The following is a 22,772-nucleotide window of genomic DNA, read 5'->3' as shown; positions in this document are numbered from 1 at the left end:
AAACGTCTTTACTGGGAAGATCTCTTCCACAAAGGACAGATGGTGTGGCAATGTCCAGCTGACTGGGGCATTACGTGGTAGAGGGGCCAGGCCCATCCTCCGCAACACCAGGGACAGGTAGAACCTCAGCACATGGCGACACTTGCTGCCCATGTACTTGGGGTCCACACACCGACTGATACAGCCACACATGAAGGTGGTCATTGGGATGAAGGCAACGTTGGGTACACTTTTGCCCCCATTCTATGGGGACTTGTGCAGCATGACAGTGAAAAATTTGCAATCTATGACCTACATGTTTGTCTTAATTCACTTTGACAGCAGGAGGGAGAAATAAACATTGTGGTGGATTCAAGCTGCCCACTTCTCAGTCAGGGTTGAAGAGTTACGTCTCTGCTTTTTGAGAAAGATTTAAAAATGGTCTATCAACAAGATAGAAGTTCATCTAAACTGAACTATTAAACCCGGAAAATGCCAGGGCTGGTCTGTACATTATAGATCTCAACTGGGGCTGGTGTACAGGACATTACACTTAGTTACAACGCCTCTGGATGAGACAAGACTTCTGGCCAGAACTTACAGTCACTAGCACAGGGTGTGTGTGTGTGTGTGTGTGTGTGTGTGTGTGTGTGTGTGTGTGCTCGCGCACGCGCCTGTGTGTATTTGCACACACACGTGTGTGAATCTGCTTGTGTGTGTGTGCATGTGTATCTGCGTGCACACATGTGTGCATCTGCATGTGTGCACATGTGTGTGTGCATGTGTGTGTGGATCTGCATGTGAGCATGTATATGTGTGTGCACGTGTGTGGATGTGTGTGTGTGTGTGCATACATGCATGTGCATGCATATCTGCACACGTGTGTGTGTGCATGCACGCGCACGTGTATGTGCACCTGTACCTGTGTGCATGTGTGCGTGTGTGTTGGGGGGCGGTGACACTAAACAGTCATGCTTTAAGGAGGAATACAGTTCAGAGAATAAAAAGGAAAATTTCATTGCCTCCTCTTACTTGAAACAAACAGTTGTACACTGACTCCAGTCTGCAGTGAAAGGAAGTTCAAGGTGTTCTGCCATACTTTGTAGAGGTGTGTGAACCTGTCCGATGCTGCTGTGGCCAAACTGCTCTGCACTCTTCTCCATAGGTCACCCTTGCTGAGAGTGCTGGGATCACGGTACATAACTGGGGCATGCAGTGTTCCCACACGTGTTAACTGTCATCATTGCACATCATTGACTGGGCCAGTGGTTCTCCACAGTGGCAGGAACTGTGCTCGTACTGCTGTTTACAGCTGGGCCTGGACAATGTCTCGGCTCCACTTTCCTGTGGTAACATCAGTCCCCCGAATTCCCTATATCTATAAATCTGTGCTCTCTGTCTGCCTTGCCAATTACCCAGAAAGTGGTCCTCCACCTTGCATAGAGAAATCGAAGGTTCACCACCTTTTCAGCGAATAAATTTCTTCTTATCTCATCCTGACTGACCGACCCCTAATTTTGAGACTGCGATCCTTCTTCTAGACACCTCATCCACCCCGACAAGCCCCCTCCACCCCCACCCCCACCCCATGAGAACTCCATGCATTTCATTGAGAATGGCTCTCGTTTTCTGAAGACAGTACAGGCCCTGTCTCATGTGACAGCAGACCTTCCATCCCAGGGGCATGAAATTCAAACAAACCACTGGAAATCTGAAATACAGTAGGAACAGAAAATGCTGGAAACGTGCGTAAGGGTCAGGCAGTAGAGAAGCCAATGTCTCAGGTCTGAGATCCCTTGACCTGAAATCTAACTGTGCAGCGTGTCACAGATGAAGACCTGGCTGAGCTTCCAGGCTGGGTCAAGGGTTGGAGCAGTGGACTTCCAGGGACAGCCTTCGAGGATGCATTCCCCAGCCTTGTGGAGTGGAAATGGTGAATCTACAACAGCTCCCGGCTCCCTAACACACAGCTTCTGCTGTCCATCCCGTGGCCTGCTGGAAATAATAGGAAAAAGCTGGAAAAGCTCAGAAGGTCAAGGCAGCATCGGTGGAGAGAGAGAGAGAAAACTCGGGTAACTTTGGGCCAATGATCCTCCATCAGAAACTTGGACCACTGGGACTGGATCCTGATCAGTGAGGGGAAGTTGTTGGGCTCCAGAGGTGGAAACCTGCTTCTTTCTGTTATTACAATCTCTGTGGTTAAAATCACATTGCCTGCTCCGACAACTCCTTATCATCATGCCTCGTGTTATGTGTCTGCAACTTTAGCATTGTTGAAAGCATTCCAGTGATGGCAGACCTCAAACACTGATCAAAGCTCTGATCTTGTTGCAACAGTGCTCTTTTGAATTTTTAGAGTTTTGTAAAGATGTAATTTGTTTTACTGTGGTAAATGACCAGGTTTGGATGTTTTGCTTGGTGCTTTTTAGAGTTTTGAGTTTAGACAGATTGTCGCCCCCGAGTGGCCCCCGATATTATTACAATATGATTCAAATCTTAAAATATCCGATTTAACAGTAATAGAATGAGATGGCACGCACTATAATTCATCCAGCCTACAATAGAAGAAGCTATTTCTGAAAATTTGTGGAGATAACGTTATTCCTGGGACATCACTGCAGGACTTCCTCAGGGTCGTGTCCTCAACCCACTGTGGCTCCATCAATGACCACCCTTCCGTCATGAGGTCAGAAGTGGGGATGTTTGCTGATGATCACACACTGTTCAATTGCATCATAACTCCTCAGCAAATGAAGCAAGTAATATCACAAATATCTCTGGGTTGCATAGTTATCAGTTGCAAAGTTCTAGAGTTCTATAGAGCTGCAACATCTGCAACATGGGTTTTTCCTACTGGACTCTATAGAACTCTAGTTGGACCACACTTGGCGTATTGTGTTCTGTTCTGGTTGCCTCATTATAGAAAGGATGTGGAAGCTTTAGAGAGGGTGCAGAGGAGATTTACCAGGATGCTGCCTGGATTGGAAAGCATGTCTTATGAGGATAGGTTGTGAGCTGGGGCTTTTCTCTTTGGAGAGAAGGAGGATGAGAAGTGACCTGATAGAGGTGTACAAGATGATAAGAGGCATTGATCGAGTGGACAGTCAGAGACTTTTTCCCAGGGTGAAAATGGCTAACACAAGGGGGTATAATTTTAAGGTGATTGGAGGAATGTATAAGGGGAATGTCAGGGGTAAGTGTTTTACATAGAGAGTGGTGGGTGTGTGGAACGCACTGCCGGCAGAGGTTGTGGAGGCAGGTACATTAGGGACGTTTAAGAGACTCTTAGAAAGACACATGAATGATAGAGAAGTAGGGGCGGGGTCTATATGGGAGGGAAGGATTAGATAGATCTTAGAGCAGGATAAAACGTCAGCACAACACTGTGGGTTGAAGGGCCTGTACTGTGCTGTAATGTTCTATGTTCTATGCAATCCAACCTCAATTCAGAGGAATTTCCAGTTTGGGATCCTGCTAATCTGAATTCAGACAAGTCTTGGGCAACAAACAATCTTCCGGAGGAACTGAGAGGGTCGAGCAGCATCTGTGGGAGGAAAGGAATTGTTGACATTTCGGGTCGAGACCCTGCACCAGAAATTTCTCATTTCAGCCCTCATCCTCATAGTGCTCCCCCTGTCCCCGACTTCCCACCTGGAGAAACATCCTCCCTCCATCTAGCCTGTCAAGCCCTCTACAGATTATATACTCCAGACGGTACAACCATAGAACAATACGGCACAATACAGGCCCTTCGGCCCACCATGTTGTGCTGCCCTTCAAACCACACCTATGACTATCTAACCCCTTCCTCCCACATATCCCTCTATCTTAAATTCCTCCATGTGCTTATCTAACAATCTCTTGAACTTGTCCAATGTATCAGACTCCACCATCACCCCAGGCAGCGCATTCCATGCACCAACCACTCTCTGGGTGAAAAACCTCCCTCTGACATCTCCCTTGAACTTCCCACCTAATACCTTAAAGCCATGTCCTCTTGTTTTGAGCATTGGTGCCCTGGGAAAGAGGCGCTGGCTGTCTACTCTATCTATCCCTCTCAATATCTTGAATACCTCTATCATGTCTCCCCTCATCCTCCTTCCAATGAGAACAGCCCTAGCTCCTTTAGTCTCTCCTCATAATCCATACTCTCCAATCCAGGCAGCATCCTGGTAAATCTCAATCTCTCCTCATATCGCAAAACTGCCATCCTTGAACTAACCCATCCTCACCAGTCTGGTGAACCTGTGTTGCACTTCGTCCATGACAGGTCCAACCATTCTGAGGTATGGAGACCAAACCTGTACACAGTACTCCAGGTGCAGTTCACCCGATACAATTGGTATAGGAGTCCTGTAATCAAACCTCATGTAATAAGGGCGATGTAACAAATGCCACTTCCTCCCCTACTCACCTGTTACTCCAGCATGTGAGCTTTCAGCAACTTATGGAGACAAGTTCACTCAGGTCCCCTTGAACCCAACACGGCCTAATCTCTCACCATTGAACAGATACCCTGCTTTTCTGCCCTGTTCACCGAAGTGGATCACCTCACACTTTCCATATTATATTCCACCTGAGATGTTCTCGCTCACTGACTCATCCCATCCGTGTCCCTCTTTACCTTCTCTCTGTAGCTACAATCCCATCTGGCTTAGTATCGTACCTGATTCAGGGGGTAAATTCAAAGGAGACGTGCGAGGCAAGTTTTGTTTTACACAGAGAGTGGTGGGTGCCTGGAATGCGCTGCTAGGGGTGGTGGTGGAGGCAAATATGATAGGGGCATTTAAGAGGCTCTTAGATAGGCACATGAATGTGCAGAAAATGGAGGGATATGAACATTGTGTAGGTTAGGCGTTTAATTAACAGTTTAATTAGTTCAGCACAACATGGTGGGCTGAAGGGCCTGTTCCTGTGCTGTACTGTTCTATGCTCTATCCTCAGCCACCTTGTTGATGTTGATGGTGGGTAGCTGGCTCCCTGCGGTAACTAATCACAGCCCACCAAACCTGAGAAGCATCCCTTCAGTTTGTCCTTGCGGATGCGCCACTCGGTCACATCTATCTCCATCAACCCCAGTACAAAATTGCGAGCTTGGCTTGGCCTCCCAGATGAAGTAAACGTGCTGTGCACACAATGGGCTGATCCCTGACTCAGAGGCTTCAGGGTAGCTGTTATACAGAGTTGACGCTAAAACTAACGCCTGTTTGTCTTCTCAGTGAGCCCGAGTGCAAGTTCCCTGCTCTGACATTCCTCAGCCGAAAAGGTCTGGGGTTTGTCTGATTGGCAGAGGCAGATGACGTTCCTAAACTGGGACAGGTTGGATTCCACATCACCATGAGAGCGGTACAGCACCTGTTGCTAACATTCTGATCCGGGGAGCAGGATGTGTGCCGCACTGTGTTGGGCTTCCATAGGCAGAGAGGAAAGATGGCATTCCGTGAACGCCCAGGAATGATATGGTCGCACAGGGAGAGTTGAATTATTCCTCTTCCAACACAGAAACACCGGCATCCACTCAGCAGCAATACACAAAGGCGCTGGAGGAATTGGCGGGTCAGGCAGCATCTGTGCAGGGAAACAGACAGTCGACGTCTTGGGCTGAGACCCTGCATCAGGACAGGAAAGAAAGATGAGTGGGGAGCCAGTAGAAGAGAGCTGCTGAGTTGCTGACCTGCTGTGTTCCTCCAGCACTTTTTGTGTGTTGCTCTAGATTTCCAGCGTCTGCAGAATCTCTTGTGTGTGCACTCAGCAGGACGTGCCTTGGCTCAGCCTCTGCCTGCAGTGTTTAACCTGCTGAAGCATTTGCCCCATTGGAAGTCCTGGGCAGGAGATCTGAGATTCTACCTGTTTGGGTGCTGCTGCAGCAATACTCAGGCATACCTGGGGGAGACTCGTGGACTCTCCCTTGCTGGTAAGAATGGTCAGACAACTGGGCAGGGTGATGCAGGGGAGTCCAGTGGTTGTTTTAAGCTGCAGGGCAGGAAGTGGCAAACCCAGTCAAAATTGTGTGTTCTGCACCCAGTCCCTAACCAGGACATCACCGTGAAATGGAATGTAATTTGTGAACAAGTTCAATGTATAGATTTAAGTATCTTTATCTTAAATATAGATTGACATGTCCCTGATTCCAATAGACTTGTGGTTGCAGGCACTGTTTTTAGGTTGAATCAAAATAAGTTGTTGACCAAGTAATTCCTTAAAGGTCAGTGTGTGCCCTGGCATATAACTGCATAATTAAGACAATTTTTATCATAATATTAATATTTGGCCTATGGTTCTCAACTTTAATATCTTCCAGAGTATTCAGTATTCCCAATATTCTCCCAGGCACTTGTGTTCTCCCCTCTAAATTTGGCTGCTGTCTTTTCCTCTCATTTACAGAAAATACCCATTTATGTGTGTAGTGGTAGTGTAGCGGTTAGTGCAACGCTATTACAGCGCCAGCAGCCCAGGTTTAATTCCGGCTGCTGTCTGTAAGGAGTTTGTACATTCTCCCCGTGTCTGCGTAGGTTTCCTCCGGGTGCTTCGGTTTCCTCCCACATTCCAAAGATGTAACAGTTAGGAAGTTGTGGGCCATGCTATGTTGGCGCCGGAAGCATGGCGACACTTGCGGGCTGCCCCCCAGAACTCTCAATGCAGAGAGATGCATTTCACTGTGTGTTTCGATGTATATGTGACTGATCTAGATTAGCTGTTTATGCATAATCACGATCAGGCCTCCAGATGCAAGTATAAAACTTTAGTTGGGCCGCATTTGGAGTATTGTGTGCAATTCTAGTCACCTGCAAAAAAGCAGGACCTCCAAGGTCATAACCTCAGGGGTACTGCCTTTGCCCATGCACTAGTGAGTAAGGGAACAGCGGTATACATTGGATGAACATGCAGCTGAAAAGGCAGGTGCACAGAGAGAGGGATTTAGATCCTGGGACACTGGGAATGGTTCTGGGACAGGAAGGACCCAATAAAACAGTAAGGGTTACATGCAGTGCAGTACAACCATTGTCCCTTTGTGAGTGCTTATTGGGTAGATTTAAACTAGGCTTGGCGGGGGAATGGGAGTTGGAGCAGGGAGACTGAGGAGGAGGAAACAAGGATAGAAATCAAAGGTGGACGAATTAGCTGCACAAATAGGTGTCAATGATAGTCACATGTACATCGAAACACACAATGAAATGCATCTTTTGCGTAGAGTGTTCTGGGGACAGCCCACAAGTGTCGCCATGCTTCCGGCGCCTACATAGCATGCCCACAACTTCCTAACCCGTACGTCTTTGGAATGTGGGAGGAAATTGGAGCACCCAGAGGAAACCCACGCAGATACACGGGGAGAACGTACAAACTCCTTACAGACAGCGGCCGGAATTGAACCTGGATCACTACCTACCATGTCACTGTAATTAGGAGCTTCACAGCTGCAGACCATATTTAAAATATTTACATTTCTATATTTAATCCTTCTCCAACACCACAAAAAATTAATTTAGCTGTTTTAGTTGGTTAACATGTATTAAGCAGCAAGACCAAGTTTCCCACATCTGTATTTCCCAGCCTATGATCTTCCATCCTCTCTGGTGAAAGGACTGGCAAACAAGAAAGTGGAGGTATTGCTGGTTATTTCCCAACATTCCTCAGACTCTGGAACAGTTCCAATGGATTGGAGGGGAGCTAATGTGAGACCGATAACTTTAAAAGGAGGTAGAAAGAAAATAGGGAATTTTCGAGCAGTTAACCTGCCTCAGTGATGAGGAAAGCACTGCAGTCCATTATAAAGGATGCAATAGCAGAGCACTTGGAGAAGAGGGACCGGATCAGACAAAGTTAACATGGATTTGTGAAGGGGAAATTATGCTTGACAAGTCTACTAGAATTTTTTGAGTATGTAATTAACAGGAAGGGAATCAGTGGATGTGGTATTTATGGACCTTCAGAATGCCTTTGATAAAATCTAACATCAGTGATTAGTATGCAATAGAGAACCGGTTGGCCAACAAGAGACAAAGAGTAGGAATGAAGGTTTTTTTTCTGAGTGGCAGACAGCATCTAGTGGAGTATCACAGGGATCAGTACTGGGACCCCAACTATTTACAATGAATATTCATGGATTGGATGAGGGAAATAAATGTAAGATCTCCAAGTCTGAGCACAACATAAAGCTGTGTGGAAAAGTGAGTCCTGAGGACAATGCAGAGAAGCTCCAAGCTGATTTGAACAGATTGAGAGAGGGAGCAGATGGCAGATGCAATATCATGTGGATAATTCTCACGGATAGGAACAAGGAATGTATTTTTAATTTACTTTTTTAAATGTTGAAGAGTATTCTAAATAAATATTAGAATATGCATTTGATTCATGTCAAGCTGTACAGGTTGAAAGTTTCTAGTCTGGCATTTTGCAGTCCAACAATTCCCGTTGTCCAGCATGTTTTGAATGTGCAGTACAGATCTATACTAATCAACTAATTTTAACTAAGGTCCAAACTGAAATCTAAAATTAACTGAGATGTGTACTGATCTGCAGCTAATAATCTACTGAGAGTTGCTGACAGTTGTAGGAACCCTTATGTGACCCGGGGAGTGCCTGTTCAATTTCTGTGATCTGGATTTTCTGTGGACCAGAAGGTAGTGGATATGTCTCAGATAGCACATACCACCAGGCTCAAGGACAACTCCTATCCTGCTGTTATAAGACTATTGAACAGTCCCCTTGTACGATAAAATGGACTCTTGACCTCACAATCTACCTTGTCATGACCTTGCACCTTATTGTCTGCCTGCACTGCACTTTCTCTGTAGCTATAACACTTTGTTCTGCATCCTGTTATTGCTTTTCCTCTGTACTACCTCAATGCACTGTTGTAATGAAATGATCTGTATGGATCCCATGCAAAACAAAGTTTTTCACTGTACCTCGGTATGTATGACAACAGTAAACCAACTTACCAATATGCTGAGCCCATTCTAAATGTATGTGAATCCTTCGATTCCCACCCTGTGACTGATGTGAGTAGTGTTCTGTATCCCGTGTTCGCGCAGAGTCTGCAGCCGTCTCCTGCGGGAGTAGAACCAGCAGTGCGAGGCCGGAGTATCAGGAATCTGGTCTCACCTGCAAGCTGCGTGTACCTACCTCCCCACAGGCTTCCATCCCACCCCCTCAATGAGCTTGCCATGAGGCAGGGCATGTTTATACATCTGCTCGCACTGCAGAACCAAGGTCATTGCCTCTGCTTCCTCAGGAAGCAAAAGAAATTCAGATACTCACCAACTTTTATCGATGCACCATAGAAAGCATCCTATCTGGATGCATCACTGCTTGGTACGGCAACTGCTCTGCCCAGGACTGCAAGAAACTGCAGAGAGTTCCGGACACAGCCCAGCGCATGACGGAAACCAGCCTCCCCTCCATGGACTCTGTCTATACCTCTTGCTGCCTTGGTGAAGCAGCCAGCATAATCAAAGACCCCACCAGCTCGGGTCATTCTCTCTTCTCTCCTCTCCCATCAGGCAGAAGATACAGGAGCCTGAGGGCACATACCACCAGGCTCAAGGACAGCTTCTACCCCACTGTGATAAGACTATTGTACTGATATGCAGCTAATAACCTACTGAGAGTGCTGACAGTGATATACGATGAGATGGACTCTTGACCTCACAATCTACCTTGTTTCGACCTTGCACCTTATTGTCTACCTGCACTGCACTTCCCTGTAGCTGTGACACTTTACTCTGTACTCTGTTATAGTTTTTGCCTATACTACCTCAATGCACTCTGTACTAACTCAATGTAACTGCACTCTGTAATGAATTGACCTGTACGATTGGTATGCGAGACAAGTTTTTCACTGTGCCTCGGTACAAGTGACAATAATAAACCAATACTAATAGCAATAATAACACAGTGGATGGTCAGAGGCTGAGCGACAAGTCATGACAAGTCACTGAAGTGTGCAGGAGGATGGGCCTTACACTCAAGGTCTTCCACCAACTTACCCCTGCAGCCACACTGGCCCCTGACAATAAAGGTTCATGGAGGGATACAGGAAGCTATGACTCAGTGAAATCACCACCTGCTCCTGTGCGTCAGCACACCTTATTGTTTGAAGGAAAGTTAATGAACGTATTTACAGTATTTACCTAGTTCTCAATTCAGTACTTACAAAATATGCATCAAATCAAAACACGCTATCCAATCCTTTGGAAATCTTGAGCTCACTGGGGCCCCGTTCCCAATGCTCCTTGTAAACTCAGCAGGGCCCTGTTTCCCACACCCTCTTTAAAGTCATTAGTTTTCTGTTTCCCCCACTCTCTCCCTTTGAACTCAGCTAGTTTACCGGAAAGTTTGTTATACTACGGTGTAATCTAACACTCTCCCAGCCTTCCTGTCTGATGTAGATGATGGTAGAAACCTAGCTTGGGTAAGGTTTGATGTTCCTCCCACTTCTCTGTGATCTACTGCACTTTGTAGCATCCGTGCTCTTCTACCAACTGTCCTGTAAGTTATCGCACCATATGTCTCTCTTCCACCTACGAGGTTGATGATGTTTTTTCTTTAATCCTGAGGCGTTCCCATGGGATCAAGGATGATTTATTTCCACAAGGTTACCGCTCAGGTCGATAGGATTGTTAAGAAGGCGTTGGAGTATTGGGTCCAAGAGCCGTGAGTTGCAGCTCTGTAGAACTCTGGTTACACCACACTTGGTGTATTGTGTTCAGTTCTGGTTGACTCATTACAGGAAGGATGAGGAAGCTTTAGAGAGGGTGCAGAAGAGATTTACCAGGATGCTGATGGATTGGAGAGTATGTCTTATTGAGTGAGTTAGGGCTTTTCTCTTTGGAGAGAAGGAGGATGAGAGGCGACTCAGTAGAGGTGTACAAGATGTTAAGAGGCATAAATCGAGTGGACAGTCAGAGACTTTTTCCCAGGGCGAAAGTGGCTAACGTGAGGGGGCATAATTTTAAGGTGATTGGAGGCAGGTATAAGAGGGATGACAGAGATAAGTTTTTTACACAGAGAGTGGTGGGTGTGTGAAACGCACTGCCGGCTGAGGTTGTGGGGGCAGATACATTAAGGACATTTAAGAGACTTTTAGATAGCCACATGAATGATAGAGAAATGGAGGGCTATGTGGGAAGGAAGGATTAGATAGATCTTAGAGCAGGATAAGATGTCGGCACAACATCGTGGGCCGAAGGGCCTGTACTGTGCTGTAATGTTCTGTGTTCCAGTTCTGTGGGTTCAGAGGCAACAGATGAAGCCAACGTGGTTACCACAGAATTCTTCCACTGGCGGTGTGATTGTTCCCTCCCTCTCCCCCTTATGCAGGGCTTCTCCATGCTCCTGATGTACGGTCTCAATGCTTTCAATACCAACACAAATATTCCATCTCCACTTCAAGTGGTTATGGGCCAGGAGTCATTGGGAGTCAGTGAAGATGTTGTATGTTTGAAGGACATTTCTGTCCCCCTGGTAACCTCCTCCCAGGGCAGAGCTCGGCGAAGGAGGCTGCTTCCAGAGTCTGGCGTGTAGGGTGTACGGACAGCGTGTCCTGCCCAGGGGAGCTGACTGGGTGTAACTGGGGCCTCAGTGCTGGGGATGCCGTCCTGGGGAAGGAGGCAGCATAGGTGGAACAGTCAGAGTGTTTGCTTCACAGAGTTCAAGAGGGATCACTGATCACACACCTAATGTGAGTAAAAGGGATTTGTTCTGCTGTATAACCCTGTGACTATATCAGGTGAGCATTTCCCACAATGGGAGGTCGTGTTTGAGGGTGATCAGGCAGTAGGAGGAGGTGGTGATGGTTTTGGTTGGTGCTGGGGTGGGAGTGTTGACGGAATCTGTTTCTCCTGGCCCCGGGTGCTGTGGAGCCCACCTATTATGGATCTAGCCCTCCTCCACCACTTATAGCTCCTGGAGACCACCAGGGAACAGAACCTCAAGAGAAACGAAGGACTGCAGATCCTGAAATCTGGATGAAAAACACGATGATGCTGGAGGAACTCAGCAGGCCAGGCAGCATCTGTGAAGAAAGGCAGGCGGTCAATGTTTCAGATCAGGACCCTTTTTCAGGACTTAGCAGGCGGTCAACATTTTGGGTCAGGACCCTTCTCTTCTTACCTTTAACCCATCCCCTGGTGGATCTGCTCTCCCCTCCCCCCATCTGCCTATCACTATCTCTTACTTGCATCTACCTATCACCACCTTGTGCCCACCCCGCCTCCCCTCTTTTCTCCACCTATCACTGCTCTGCTTTTCCCTCCTATATATTTGGCTTCCCCTTTTCCTATCTTCAGTCCTGAAGAAGGGTCCTGACCCGAAACGTTGACCGCCTGCTTTTCTCCATGGATGCTGCCTAGCCAGCTGAGTTCCTCCAGCATCATCGTGTTTATCAGGGAACAGAATCTCCCCTTTTTGTGCATTTATGTTTGAGTCACAGAGAGGCAGCACGGTAGCGTAGCAGTTAACGCGACGCTATTACAGCGCCAGCGATCAGGGTTCGATTCCCATCGCTGTCTGTAAGGAGTTTGTACGTTCTCCCCGTGTGTCTGCATGGGTTTCCTCCGGGTGCTCCGGTTTCCCCCCACATTGCAAAGATGTATGGGTAGGTTAACTGGGTTTAAAATGGGCAGCGTGGACTCATTGGACCGGAAGGGCCCGTTACCACGCTGTAAATAAAATTTTAAAAATTTAAAAAAGATACAGCATGGAAACAGGCCCTTCAGCCCACTGAATTCATGCCGACCATTTACATTAATCTGACACTAGCCAGTTCTACTCTCCTCACATTCCCCCCAGGTTCTACCGCTCATCTACACACCAGGGACGCTTTACAGTGGTCGATAAATCGACCAACTTGCTCAGTTTTGGGATGTGGGAGGCCTTTGGAAATTTAGTCCAAATGGAGGTGAACGGCTTCAACAGAGACAGATGCAGATTGTTCTTCACATTGGCATGGCGACACACCCAGCACCCAGAGAAAAGAGAAGGAAGCCCTTGGCTGAGTGGATTTCACTCTGGTGCTTCTTTAGCTCCCTGGAAGAGGGATGTCACATCATTCCTGGCATCGGCATCATGTTCTTGGGCATTACTTATGCTGTACTCCAGGACCAGGGACTACGGTCCCTGACCTTTCAATAGTTGAAGATCCTTTGGATATTTTCAGCTAGTTAGAAAGTTAGAAGTCCAGTCTCATCAATAACCAAAGCTGCAACTGTTGTCAGGAGTTAGTCCCTCCAGGGAACACTCCTGACCCAGGACAGGGACCCATCCCAAATGAAGAATAGATTCCTGGAAAAAGCACCTGTGCGCATGTTGTATGGGGCTGGGTTTGAGCTCTGTGGCTCTGCCACTTCAAAACCATGGCTTACTTGGATAACGTCTGTAGAATAGAAAAAATATCTGTATCCCGGGAAGAGCCTGGTTGGTCAGGGTAGTGGGTCCTGCTGAACTGAATGGTAACTGTTTGCTGTGTTTTTTTGTTGCTATGAGTGAGCTTCATTGTGTGTGGATACATTGAAATAATGCGAGTTGATTTTATCCTCTGCTTTTGTACGTAACCATAGGGTTGTATAAACAATTTCTGCCTGGATTCCCATGCGTAGAATCCAATCATGTGTAATGCACTTAAGTGTAATCAGAGCTATTACCCGTAGTTATGAGCAGAATCCAGCTCTTGTTTCCATCTGTGCTATGAGAGCGTGTGGAGGGTTATAGAAAGGTCAGCGTTAATGCTGATTGGGTGCAGTTGGCCAAAATGGAAGTAAATTAGGATTGTTGTAAATGTGTTTGGCATGCTTGGAAAATGGTTCTTTTAACTAATGACAGTTAATAGATTTTTATGGTGTTCCACCACAGAAGATGGGCTTCGTTCAAGAACAGTACATTGACGGCACATTAAAGTACTTTCTGTAGTTTAAACCAGGGGTAATATTACAAGTCTCCATCCAGAAAGGTACAGGAACTTGCTCTGATGCAGTTTTTCAAGATGTGATAATTAGAATTATATCTGAATTGAAGGATTTTATGATTTTGTTCATGCATTTATCTCAATTCCTTCAAAATCAATTCATAAGAATCAGTGATTACTTGGACGCACATTGAGAGTCATACAGGATATCACAGCATCAGACCCAGTGAGAGCTCATTGACCTAAGATGTTAACTGTTTCTCTCTCCACAGGTGCTGCCTGACCTGCTGAGTGTTTCTAGCATTTTTTGCTTTCACTTCAGATTTCCAGCATTGTGTTTTCTTTTGATTTTAGATGATAGCAGAATTTGCTGTTTGTAAATTGCTATTTTTCCTTGGTTAAAGTGACTACACCATGCTTAGTTCAGTAGCTATAATGTGCGTTTTACTCACCTGAGCTCTTGAAAGTCCCAAAGAAATAGAACTTATCTCTCTCCTTATGTGCAACTTGTTGTTGGTGGTGGTAAGACATAAATGACGACTTAGCCAGGACTTAAAAAACAAGTCCAGCGGGGAGTTATACACTGAAGGTCAAATCTTTGCTTGTGTTGTGGATGTCAATGGATCTTTCATTGCAATGCATGTTTTAAAATTGTTGATTTACTTCAAGGGTATAATGTTGTCGTGCGAATACCTTCAGGAGCCACAAATATTGATGTACGGCAGCACAGTTACTCAGGGAGGCCAGACGATGACAACTATCTTGGTAAGCATTTTGAGTGTATTGGTTTTGGTATTGGTTTATTATTGTCATTTGTACCGATCAATTCATTACACAGTGCAGATACATTGAGTTAGTACACAGTGCATTGAGGTAATACAGGTAAAAACAATAACAGAATACAGAGTAAAGTGTCACAGCTACAGGGAAGTGCATTTCAGGTAGACAATAAGGTGCAAGGTCACAACAAGATAGATTGTGAGGTCAAGAGTCCATCTCATCGTATAAGGGAACCATTCAATAGTCTTATCACAGTGGGATAGAAGCTGTCCTTGAGCCTGGTGGTATGTGCCCTCAGGCTCCTGTATCTTTGGCCTGATGGGAAAGGAGAGAAGAGAGAACAACCCAGGTGGGTAGGGTCTTTGATTATGCTGGCTGCTTCACCAAGGCAGCGAGAGGTATAGAGAGGTATATTGTACTTCCTTTGCTCAGTACTTGCAGCCTTCGGCTATTTGGAGTGGATGTCATGATTGATTTTGCCTTTAACAATTCAGCCAACTCCCATACGCCAAAAGTACCTGTTCAAAGATTACAATCTTGATTTCCTCCATTATCTGTCATCTTACCAACAGAATATATATTTTCCCATTTGCAATCTGCAGTGCAGATGCAGTTTCAGGGAGCAGTGAACCTTGGCAAACTTGTAATTAAAACAGAGAATGCTGGAAATACTGAGTGGAGAATTCCCCGAGCTGATGAAGGGCCATTGACTGGAAACAATTCCAGCTCTTTTTGCTTTGATTTCAGATTTCCAGCATCTGCAGTTTTTTTTGCTCACTGGACTTCTGTTTGTTTTCTTACAACTGAATAACAAAAATCTCTTCTGGACCTAAGAGGCCTCAAACTTTCCATGATGTGCACTGAAGAATTCAATCTTGGCTATGTTACAAGGAAAAGTGTAATCCAGATCATCTTCTGAAACAGTGATTGTTTTATTTCCCCTTGCAGTGGAATACTTTGATTTTATTTTTGGTCAGTCTCCTTGAAGATTTTAATTCAAGGTTGGGATGGAGAGGGGTGAAGCCAGCGATCATGCTCCCATTATGTGGACATTTTGTATACATCAGCCATGTGCATCAAACACAGCTGAGTGCATTTCTTACCTCAATGTACACTTAAACACACTCCAATACCTACAGTTTTCATTAACAATGTCCATCCCCTCCACTGCAATGGGTCAATAGGCTGAAATAAGACTTCTTTATTAGTCACGTGTACATCGAAACACACAGTGAAATGCACCTTTTGCATAGAGTGTTCTGGGGGCAGCCCGCAAGTGTCGCCACACTTCCGGTGCCAACATAGCATGCCCACAACTTCCTAACCCATACGTCCTTGGAATGTGGGAGGAAACTGGAGCACCCGGAGGAAAACCACACAGATGCACGGGGAGAATGTACAAACTCCTTACATACAGCGGCCGGAATTGAACCCGGGTCGCTGGCGCTGAAATAGTGTTACACTAACCGCTGCACTGCCGTGTCTGCCCATGTGACCAATAAATAAATATCTTAATGCAACAAATGTAAGCACTGTGTTATAATGAATAATGAAGTCTCGGCCTTTAAAGTAGCATCTCTGCGACACCAATTCTGCCCACGGTGAGAAGAAAGCAGAATTACTTCATCTTATTTAATTAGGGCCTTGAACAGTTAATCCTGAGTTTATGAACATTTAGCATTTGTTGTGTGGGGGGGGGTGGTGCGATAGGAGAACTAATCATTCTGTAATTTGTGACGTATCTACTTCAGTTCTACTGTCCTAACAGTATATCTGGTCTGTTCTTTTAGCTTTATCCGACAGTGAAGGTAATTTCATCCTGAACGGAAACTTTGTGGTGAGCATGTTTAAGCGAGAAGTAAGTGTGCAGGGAACCACAATCGAATATAGTGGCTCAGACAGTGACGTGGAACGCATTAATTGCACTGGCCGAATTGAAGAAGAGCTGATCCTGCAGGTACAGAGCTCTGTATTTATTATTGGTAACCTTCTCCCAGATGGAAAACCCCTGCTTAACAGTCCATCTGAGGAATTCCTATGGCTTTATATTTTTCCAACTGTTACCTTGGAGCTATTAAATTGTACTTGTTGTTAACAATAGTTGACATTCACGAGTTCTTTCTCTTTAAATACCGCTAGGTTTTATCCGTTGGAAATTTGTACAACCCTGATGTGCGTTACTCCTTTAATATACCAATAGGGGACCAGCTGGGATTGTTTGTTTGGGACCTGTATGGTTCATGGCAAGAGTGCAATAGACCGTGCCAAGGTAAAATCCAACCAGTTACTTACTTCTGAGCTTTAAATCTTTAAGTTAATATAAAAAGATATTTAGCTGTTATTTTCAAAATGGGTCTCTCAGCTTACATCATTCACCTCAGCTATTGACTAGTCTTTCACCAGTGAACCCCCACATTTCTTTTCAATCTTATTGTGTATCCCAGGGCATTATGCTAACTGTGCTTTAATATCTGATATTACAGGGAACATAATTCACTATTTTGCAACTTCTGTTAGCCATCCCAAAGAATGCATACTAGTCATTTATCAAACCAGTTCTCATTTATATTTGGTAATTCAGTCCAGAAAATCACTGCAGAACCACGTTTATGAGTTTTACAGGCAAAGTAGAACCTTCTCCATGACTGATTCCACTTCTTTACCTGGAGTTAATGCAACCAATACAACACTGTGTTGTCCATAATGAAGCCTCAGCCTTTGAAGTAGCATCACTGCAATACCAATTCTACCCACGGTGGGAATAAAGAGAATTACTTCACCTTATTTAATTAGGGCCTTCAAGTGATTAATCTTGAGTTTATGTCACTGAGAAGCCATTGGAACAATGTTCACCAATGGATTTGCCGTTTCTCTTGAAAGTATTCATGGCTTTCAGGTCATAGCTGCAGAAGGATTGATCAGCCTTCAGATCTTTGGTGTTCATGAGGAACCCTTGTCTTTGAGTAATTGGAGACTGGGGAGTGATTCACTTGTCATAACATCCTTGACAAGGAGAAATCCAGGCTGATTTCTTCTTCGTGGACTGAAGGTGGTGAGTGGAATTGCACCTTCCTCACACAATCCTGGTGAAGGTCAGGCATCTCATCACAGACAGCAGATCAGTTTTTTTTTAGATCTTTATAACTCGCCAATGTAAATATTTTCTGGTTTAATTTATTTATGTGAAACATATATTCCAAAATATGAGAATGCACATCGAGCATGGAGTCCAAAATCTAACATTTCAGAGTGCAATGCCCTGACTAACTAACCCTGGTAATGTTGTGTCGTATATTTCTGGAGTGACTGCAGCAACACTGCTTACATCCTGTAACCCGTCCTGCCTAATGTGAAAGGGGACTGAACGTCACTTCCTTGTAGTGTATCTCAGTAAAATAATTCTGTTTTTCTTCATATCAAAGAGTAAATGAAAACTATGCATATCATTTAGAAGGCACCTGCAACGTCAGACCCACTGTTGGGAAGACTCCAAATCTGCTGTAAAAAACATGAGAATGTGTACACTGATCTGCTTCTCTCTGCTGCCTTACAGGGGTACGGAGGAGAAAGGTTGTCTGTGTGCGGAAAGGTGATCAGTTGGTTGTTTCCGACCAACGATGTGAGCATTTTCCTCGCCCGGTTGCAGAGAGTGAGCTGTGCAATATGGACTGTGAGTTAAGGTAAACAGTAGGGTCGTGGTCAACATTTTCATGAGACAGAATGTTCAACTCGTGGTCCCCTGCCGCCATTTAACAAACACCTGAGATTGAAGAATTACACTGACTTTACAAGTGCATAGTTCGCTGTAAGTGGCCTCACAAGATGGTGAAGAAGCTGTTTGGCACACTGGCCTTGCTATCCTACCAAATGAACAATATCATTCTGTAGCTTAAGATTACCACCCTCACTATCAACAGTTAAGACTGAGGAAGTTGAAATCCCCTCCCATTGTAACCAATTACTCTTACACTTCCCTTCGATTTGTCTCTGTATCTGCTCCTCTATCTCCTGTTGACTGTCAGGAGTACACCCTGCCAGCAAGGTGATTGCCCCCTTTTCTGTTTCTAACTTCCGTGAATATGGCCTTATTTAGACTCATGGAACAATACAGCATGGATACAGGCCCTTTGGCCCCAGCAATCCATGCCGACCACGGTGCCCACCCAGCTAGTCCCAATTTCCTGCGTTCAGCCCATATCCCTCCAAGCCCCACCCCTCCATGTACTTATCCAAGTGCTTCTTAAATGATACTATTGTACGTGCGTCAACCACTTCCTCTGGTAGCTCGTTCCATACACTCACCACCCTCTGCGTGAAAAAGTTGCCCCTTTTAAATCTTTCCCCTCTCACCCTAAACCTATGCCCCCTTGTTTTGGACTCCCCTACCCTGGGGAAAAGACTGTTACCATCCGCCTTGTCTATGCCTCTCATAATTTTAAACATAGCTATAAGGTCACTACTCATTCTCCTACGTTCCAAGGAATAAAGACCTCGCCTGGCCAACCTCTCCCCAAAACTCAGGCCCTATGCAATTTAGCCTTGGATTTCTCCTCTGTGCCTTATCAGGTGCGTGATGACTGACCGAGTTTACCTCATCTATCTGACCGCATCTCCCACCACCCTCTACCCACCCCCTATATGACCACTCTGCGTCCTATTCCTCTGTCTAGTCAGTTTAACCCTCCACAACGGCACTAACAAAACTCTGTTCAAGGATCTTGCACCCGTTCCAGTTCAGATCCAGATGGCACAGGTCCCGCCTTCCCAGAAACTGTTCCAGTGATCCAGAAACTTAAAGCCTTCCCCACTCTTTAATCTGCAACCTCGCTCCCTAAATCCATGTCGCAGGAGACCACATGCCTCGTTTTACCTCTGTCGTCAATGCCAATGTAGACCATGACCTCTGGCTGTTTGCCCTCCCCCTTTCTAATGCCTGGTAAATATTCTATGACATCCTTGACCCAAGTACCAGGGAGTTTACCTGAATCCACATCAAATGTTGCAGAAACACCCCTCACTGTCCCCTCACTGTCGAGTCTCTCCAACCACCATTGCCCTCAGACTCCTCCTCCACCTGCTCCACAGACAGCTGAGCCACCCACATTACTGTGACCTGACCTCCTCGCAGGTACATCAACCCACACCATTTTGACAACAGGGAGAAACCCCAGAGCATGATGCACTCTTTATGTTTCCCTGATGACCTGCCTACCTCCTTCCCTCTGCCTAGTGGTCAGCCATTCCTCCGCCAAGCACCTTTCCTTCAGCTGTGGGCTGGGTAACGTCTAAAGTAGATCAGTTCACTGTGGTGCGGTGTGGTGTCTCCAGCCAGTGTTCAAGCGCTGAAACCCACACTTAAGCTGGCTAGACCAGAGGTACCCCTGCAGGTGCGGTCACCTCAACCGCCAGGCCCGTCTTTTGATCGTGCCATGCTGCAAGTCGTAGGACACACGGCACTGAGCTCACCTGCCACATGTTTAATTTCAGAATCAGATTTATCAGCATCATGTTGATTATTACTGACTTAGATAGAACATAGAACATTATTGGTATTGGTTTATTATTATCACTTAGTACAGTGAGGTACAGTGAAAAACTTGTCTTGCATACTCTTCGTCCAGATCAATTCATTACACAGTGCATTGAGGTAGTACAGGGTGAAAACAATAACAGAATACAGAGTAAAGTGTCACAGCTACAGGGAAGTGCATTGCAGGTAGACAATAAGGTGCAAGGTCAAACAAGTCCATCTCATCGTATAAGGGAACCGTTCAATAGTCTTATCACCATGGGGTAGAAGCTGTCCTTGAGCCTGGTGGTATGTGCCCTCAGGCTCCTGTATCTTCTGCCTGATGGGGGAGGAGAGAAGAGAGAATGACCTGGGTGGGTGGGGTCTTTGATTACACTGGCTGCTTCGCCAAGGCAGCGAGAGCATCAAATCTCTGTTCCTGACTGTATGTGAGCTGTAAAAAAGTGAAAATACTCACCAACCGCCAACCCAACTAGCACCAGTGCCCAACCAAAGGCTAGTCGTTGAGAAGATCCCACAGACCCTCCTCTCTGAAGCTCCCTCCCGATCCGACGCCTGCCATCCGAGGACCAGTTTGCTTCTCTCCACTGCATGCTTGGCTAGCAGTCGATGGCAGTACTGGGATCAATGGCAATTATCTGGCCTTGGGCAATCATTTTGTGTTCACCACAAGCAGCAGGAGCACAGATTTCAACTTCCCTCCAAACCTCCACAAATCCCATGCACCAAAGCTGTGGCACAAAGCTGGCCTCAGCTCCACTTGGTTGGAACCTCGAGGCCACAGGTCCATAGCCAGAGGCAGCCCCAGGTCTACACTTGGTGAGGATTCTCGTTCAGGGATCTCGTTCCCTTTGTGATTACAAAGGGAAGCTGAGGTGTTCATGAGGGAAGCCTTGCTTGGTTAAACTGGCGGTGGCCCGGTGAAGTTTAGGTGCTTTGGGTATGTTTCCCAACAACCGGTCAACCATGGAAACATGAACAGGCACGGGTCGGAAATTGTGGGGCAGGAGGATTACACAGCCACTGAAAGCCCACCCCATACAACCTGCTGACTGGCTCGTTCCCTGCCTTCAGTCAGGAACACTAGTCACTCCACCGATTTCCAAAACATGTTGAACAGAAGTCAAAAATCTTCCGTCATTGTCAGCTGGCCTGATAATTATTGGTATTGGTATTAGTTTATTATTGTCACTTCTACCAAGGTACAGTGAAGAACTTGTCTTGCATACCAATCGTACAGATCAATTCATTGCACAGTGCATTGAGGTAGGACAGGGTAAAAACAATAACAGAGTACAGAGTAAAGTGTCACAGCTACAGGGAAGTGCATTGCAGGTAGACAATAAGGTGCAAGGTCACAACAAGATAGATTGTGAGGTCAAGAGTCCATCTCATTGTATAAGCTTGATGCCGTTCAATAGTCTTATCACAGTGGGATAGAATCTGTCCTTAAGCCTGGTGGTATGTGCCCTCAGGCTCCTGTATCTTCTGCCTGATGGGAGAGGGGAAAGGAGAGAATGACCCAGGTGGGTGGGGTCTTTGATTATGCTGGCTGCTTCACCAAGGCAGCGAGAGGTATAGACAGGTTGTCAATATCGGCTTCTTATCCGAGGCTGCAGTGAAAAAAGTAAGTTAACTGTGCTGAACGTTCCTCACCTTAATCAGCACCAGAAACCAGCTTCCCCTCTGTCCACACTTCTCGCTGCCTTGGTAAAGCAGCCAACATAATCAAGGACCTCACTCATTCCCAGACATTCTCTCTTTTCCTCCCTCCCATTGGGCAGAAGATATGTATGTCCTGAATATGTTCTGAAGAAGGTACATCCTGAAAGCACGTACCACCAGGCTCAAGAACAGCTTCTATCTTGCTGTTATAAGACTATTGAACAGTCCCCTAGTACAATAAGATGGACTCTTGATCTTACAATCTACCTTGTTATGGCCTTGCACCTTACTGTCTGCCTGCACTACACTTTCTCTGTAACCGCAACACTTTATTCTGCATTCTGTTATTGTTTACCCTTGTACTACCTCAGTGCACTGTTGTGATGAAATGATCTGTGTGGATGGCATGCAAAACAAAGTTTTTCACTGTACCTCGGTACATGAGACAATAATAAACCAATTTACCAAACCAAGAACTGGAATAAACATTGAGCATGCTCTTACAGCTGTTCCAAGTGACGTAAGCTTCTCATGAGAACTGAAAACAGCTGGCTTTAAAGTATAAGTAGTTCTGCTCTGATTCTAGGTGGCACGCAATAGGTAAGAGTGAATGTACGGCGCAGTGTGGGCCAGGACACAGAACACGGGACATTCACTGCATGAGGTACACCCATGGGAAAGGACTGAGTGAGTCCATGGATGACAGGTACTGCGCCAATCAACCGAAACCTCCCAGTCGAGAGCCCTGCCATGGCGACTGCCTCAGGACCAGTTGGCATTATACGTCCTGGTCACAGGTAACGGTTCGGCAGCTTCAGTGAGTCACATTGTAGACTGAGCCGAGATTTTGTGATCAGTGTTGTGTTGATGCTCGTAGTGATACTTAGGCTGAATATTTTAATGTATTACAGAATA

General features: G+C 45.8%; 1 protein-coding gene across 1 annotated transcript in view; it reads left to right on the top strand.

Moving 5' to 3' along the window:
• The window catches only part of LOC127578169 (A disintegrin and metalloproteinase with thrombospondin motifs 20-like), a 487,994-nt gene that overhangs the window by 278,063 nt on the left and 187,159 nt on the right, over positions 1-22,772 (top strand). The window contains exons 21-25 of the mRNA XM_052029795.1: positions 14,552-14,647; positions 16,453-16,619; positions 16,802-16,931; positions 18,216-18,342; positions 22,444-22,654. Of these exons, the coding sequence (XP_051885755.1) occupies positions 14,552-14,647; positions 16,453-16,619; positions 16,802-16,931; positions 18,216-18,342; positions 22,444-22,654 (731 nt within the window). The remainder of the gene's footprint in view (positions 1-14,551; positions 14,648-16,452; positions 16,620-16,801; positions 16,932-18,215; positions 18,343-22,443; positions 22,655-22,772) is intronic.

This window comes from Pristis pectinata, chromosome 15 (assembly GCF_009764475.1).
Source record: "Pristis pectinata isolate sPriPec2 chromosome 15, sPriPec2.1.pri, whole genome shotgun sequence".
Classification (NCBI taxonomy): Eukaryota; Metazoa; Chordata; class Chondrichthyes; order Rhinopristiformes; family Pristidae; genus Pristis; species Pristis pectinata.
The sequence above is the reverse complement of the archived record's forward strand: the minus strand, read 5'-3'. Positions and strand labels throughout refer to the sequence as shown.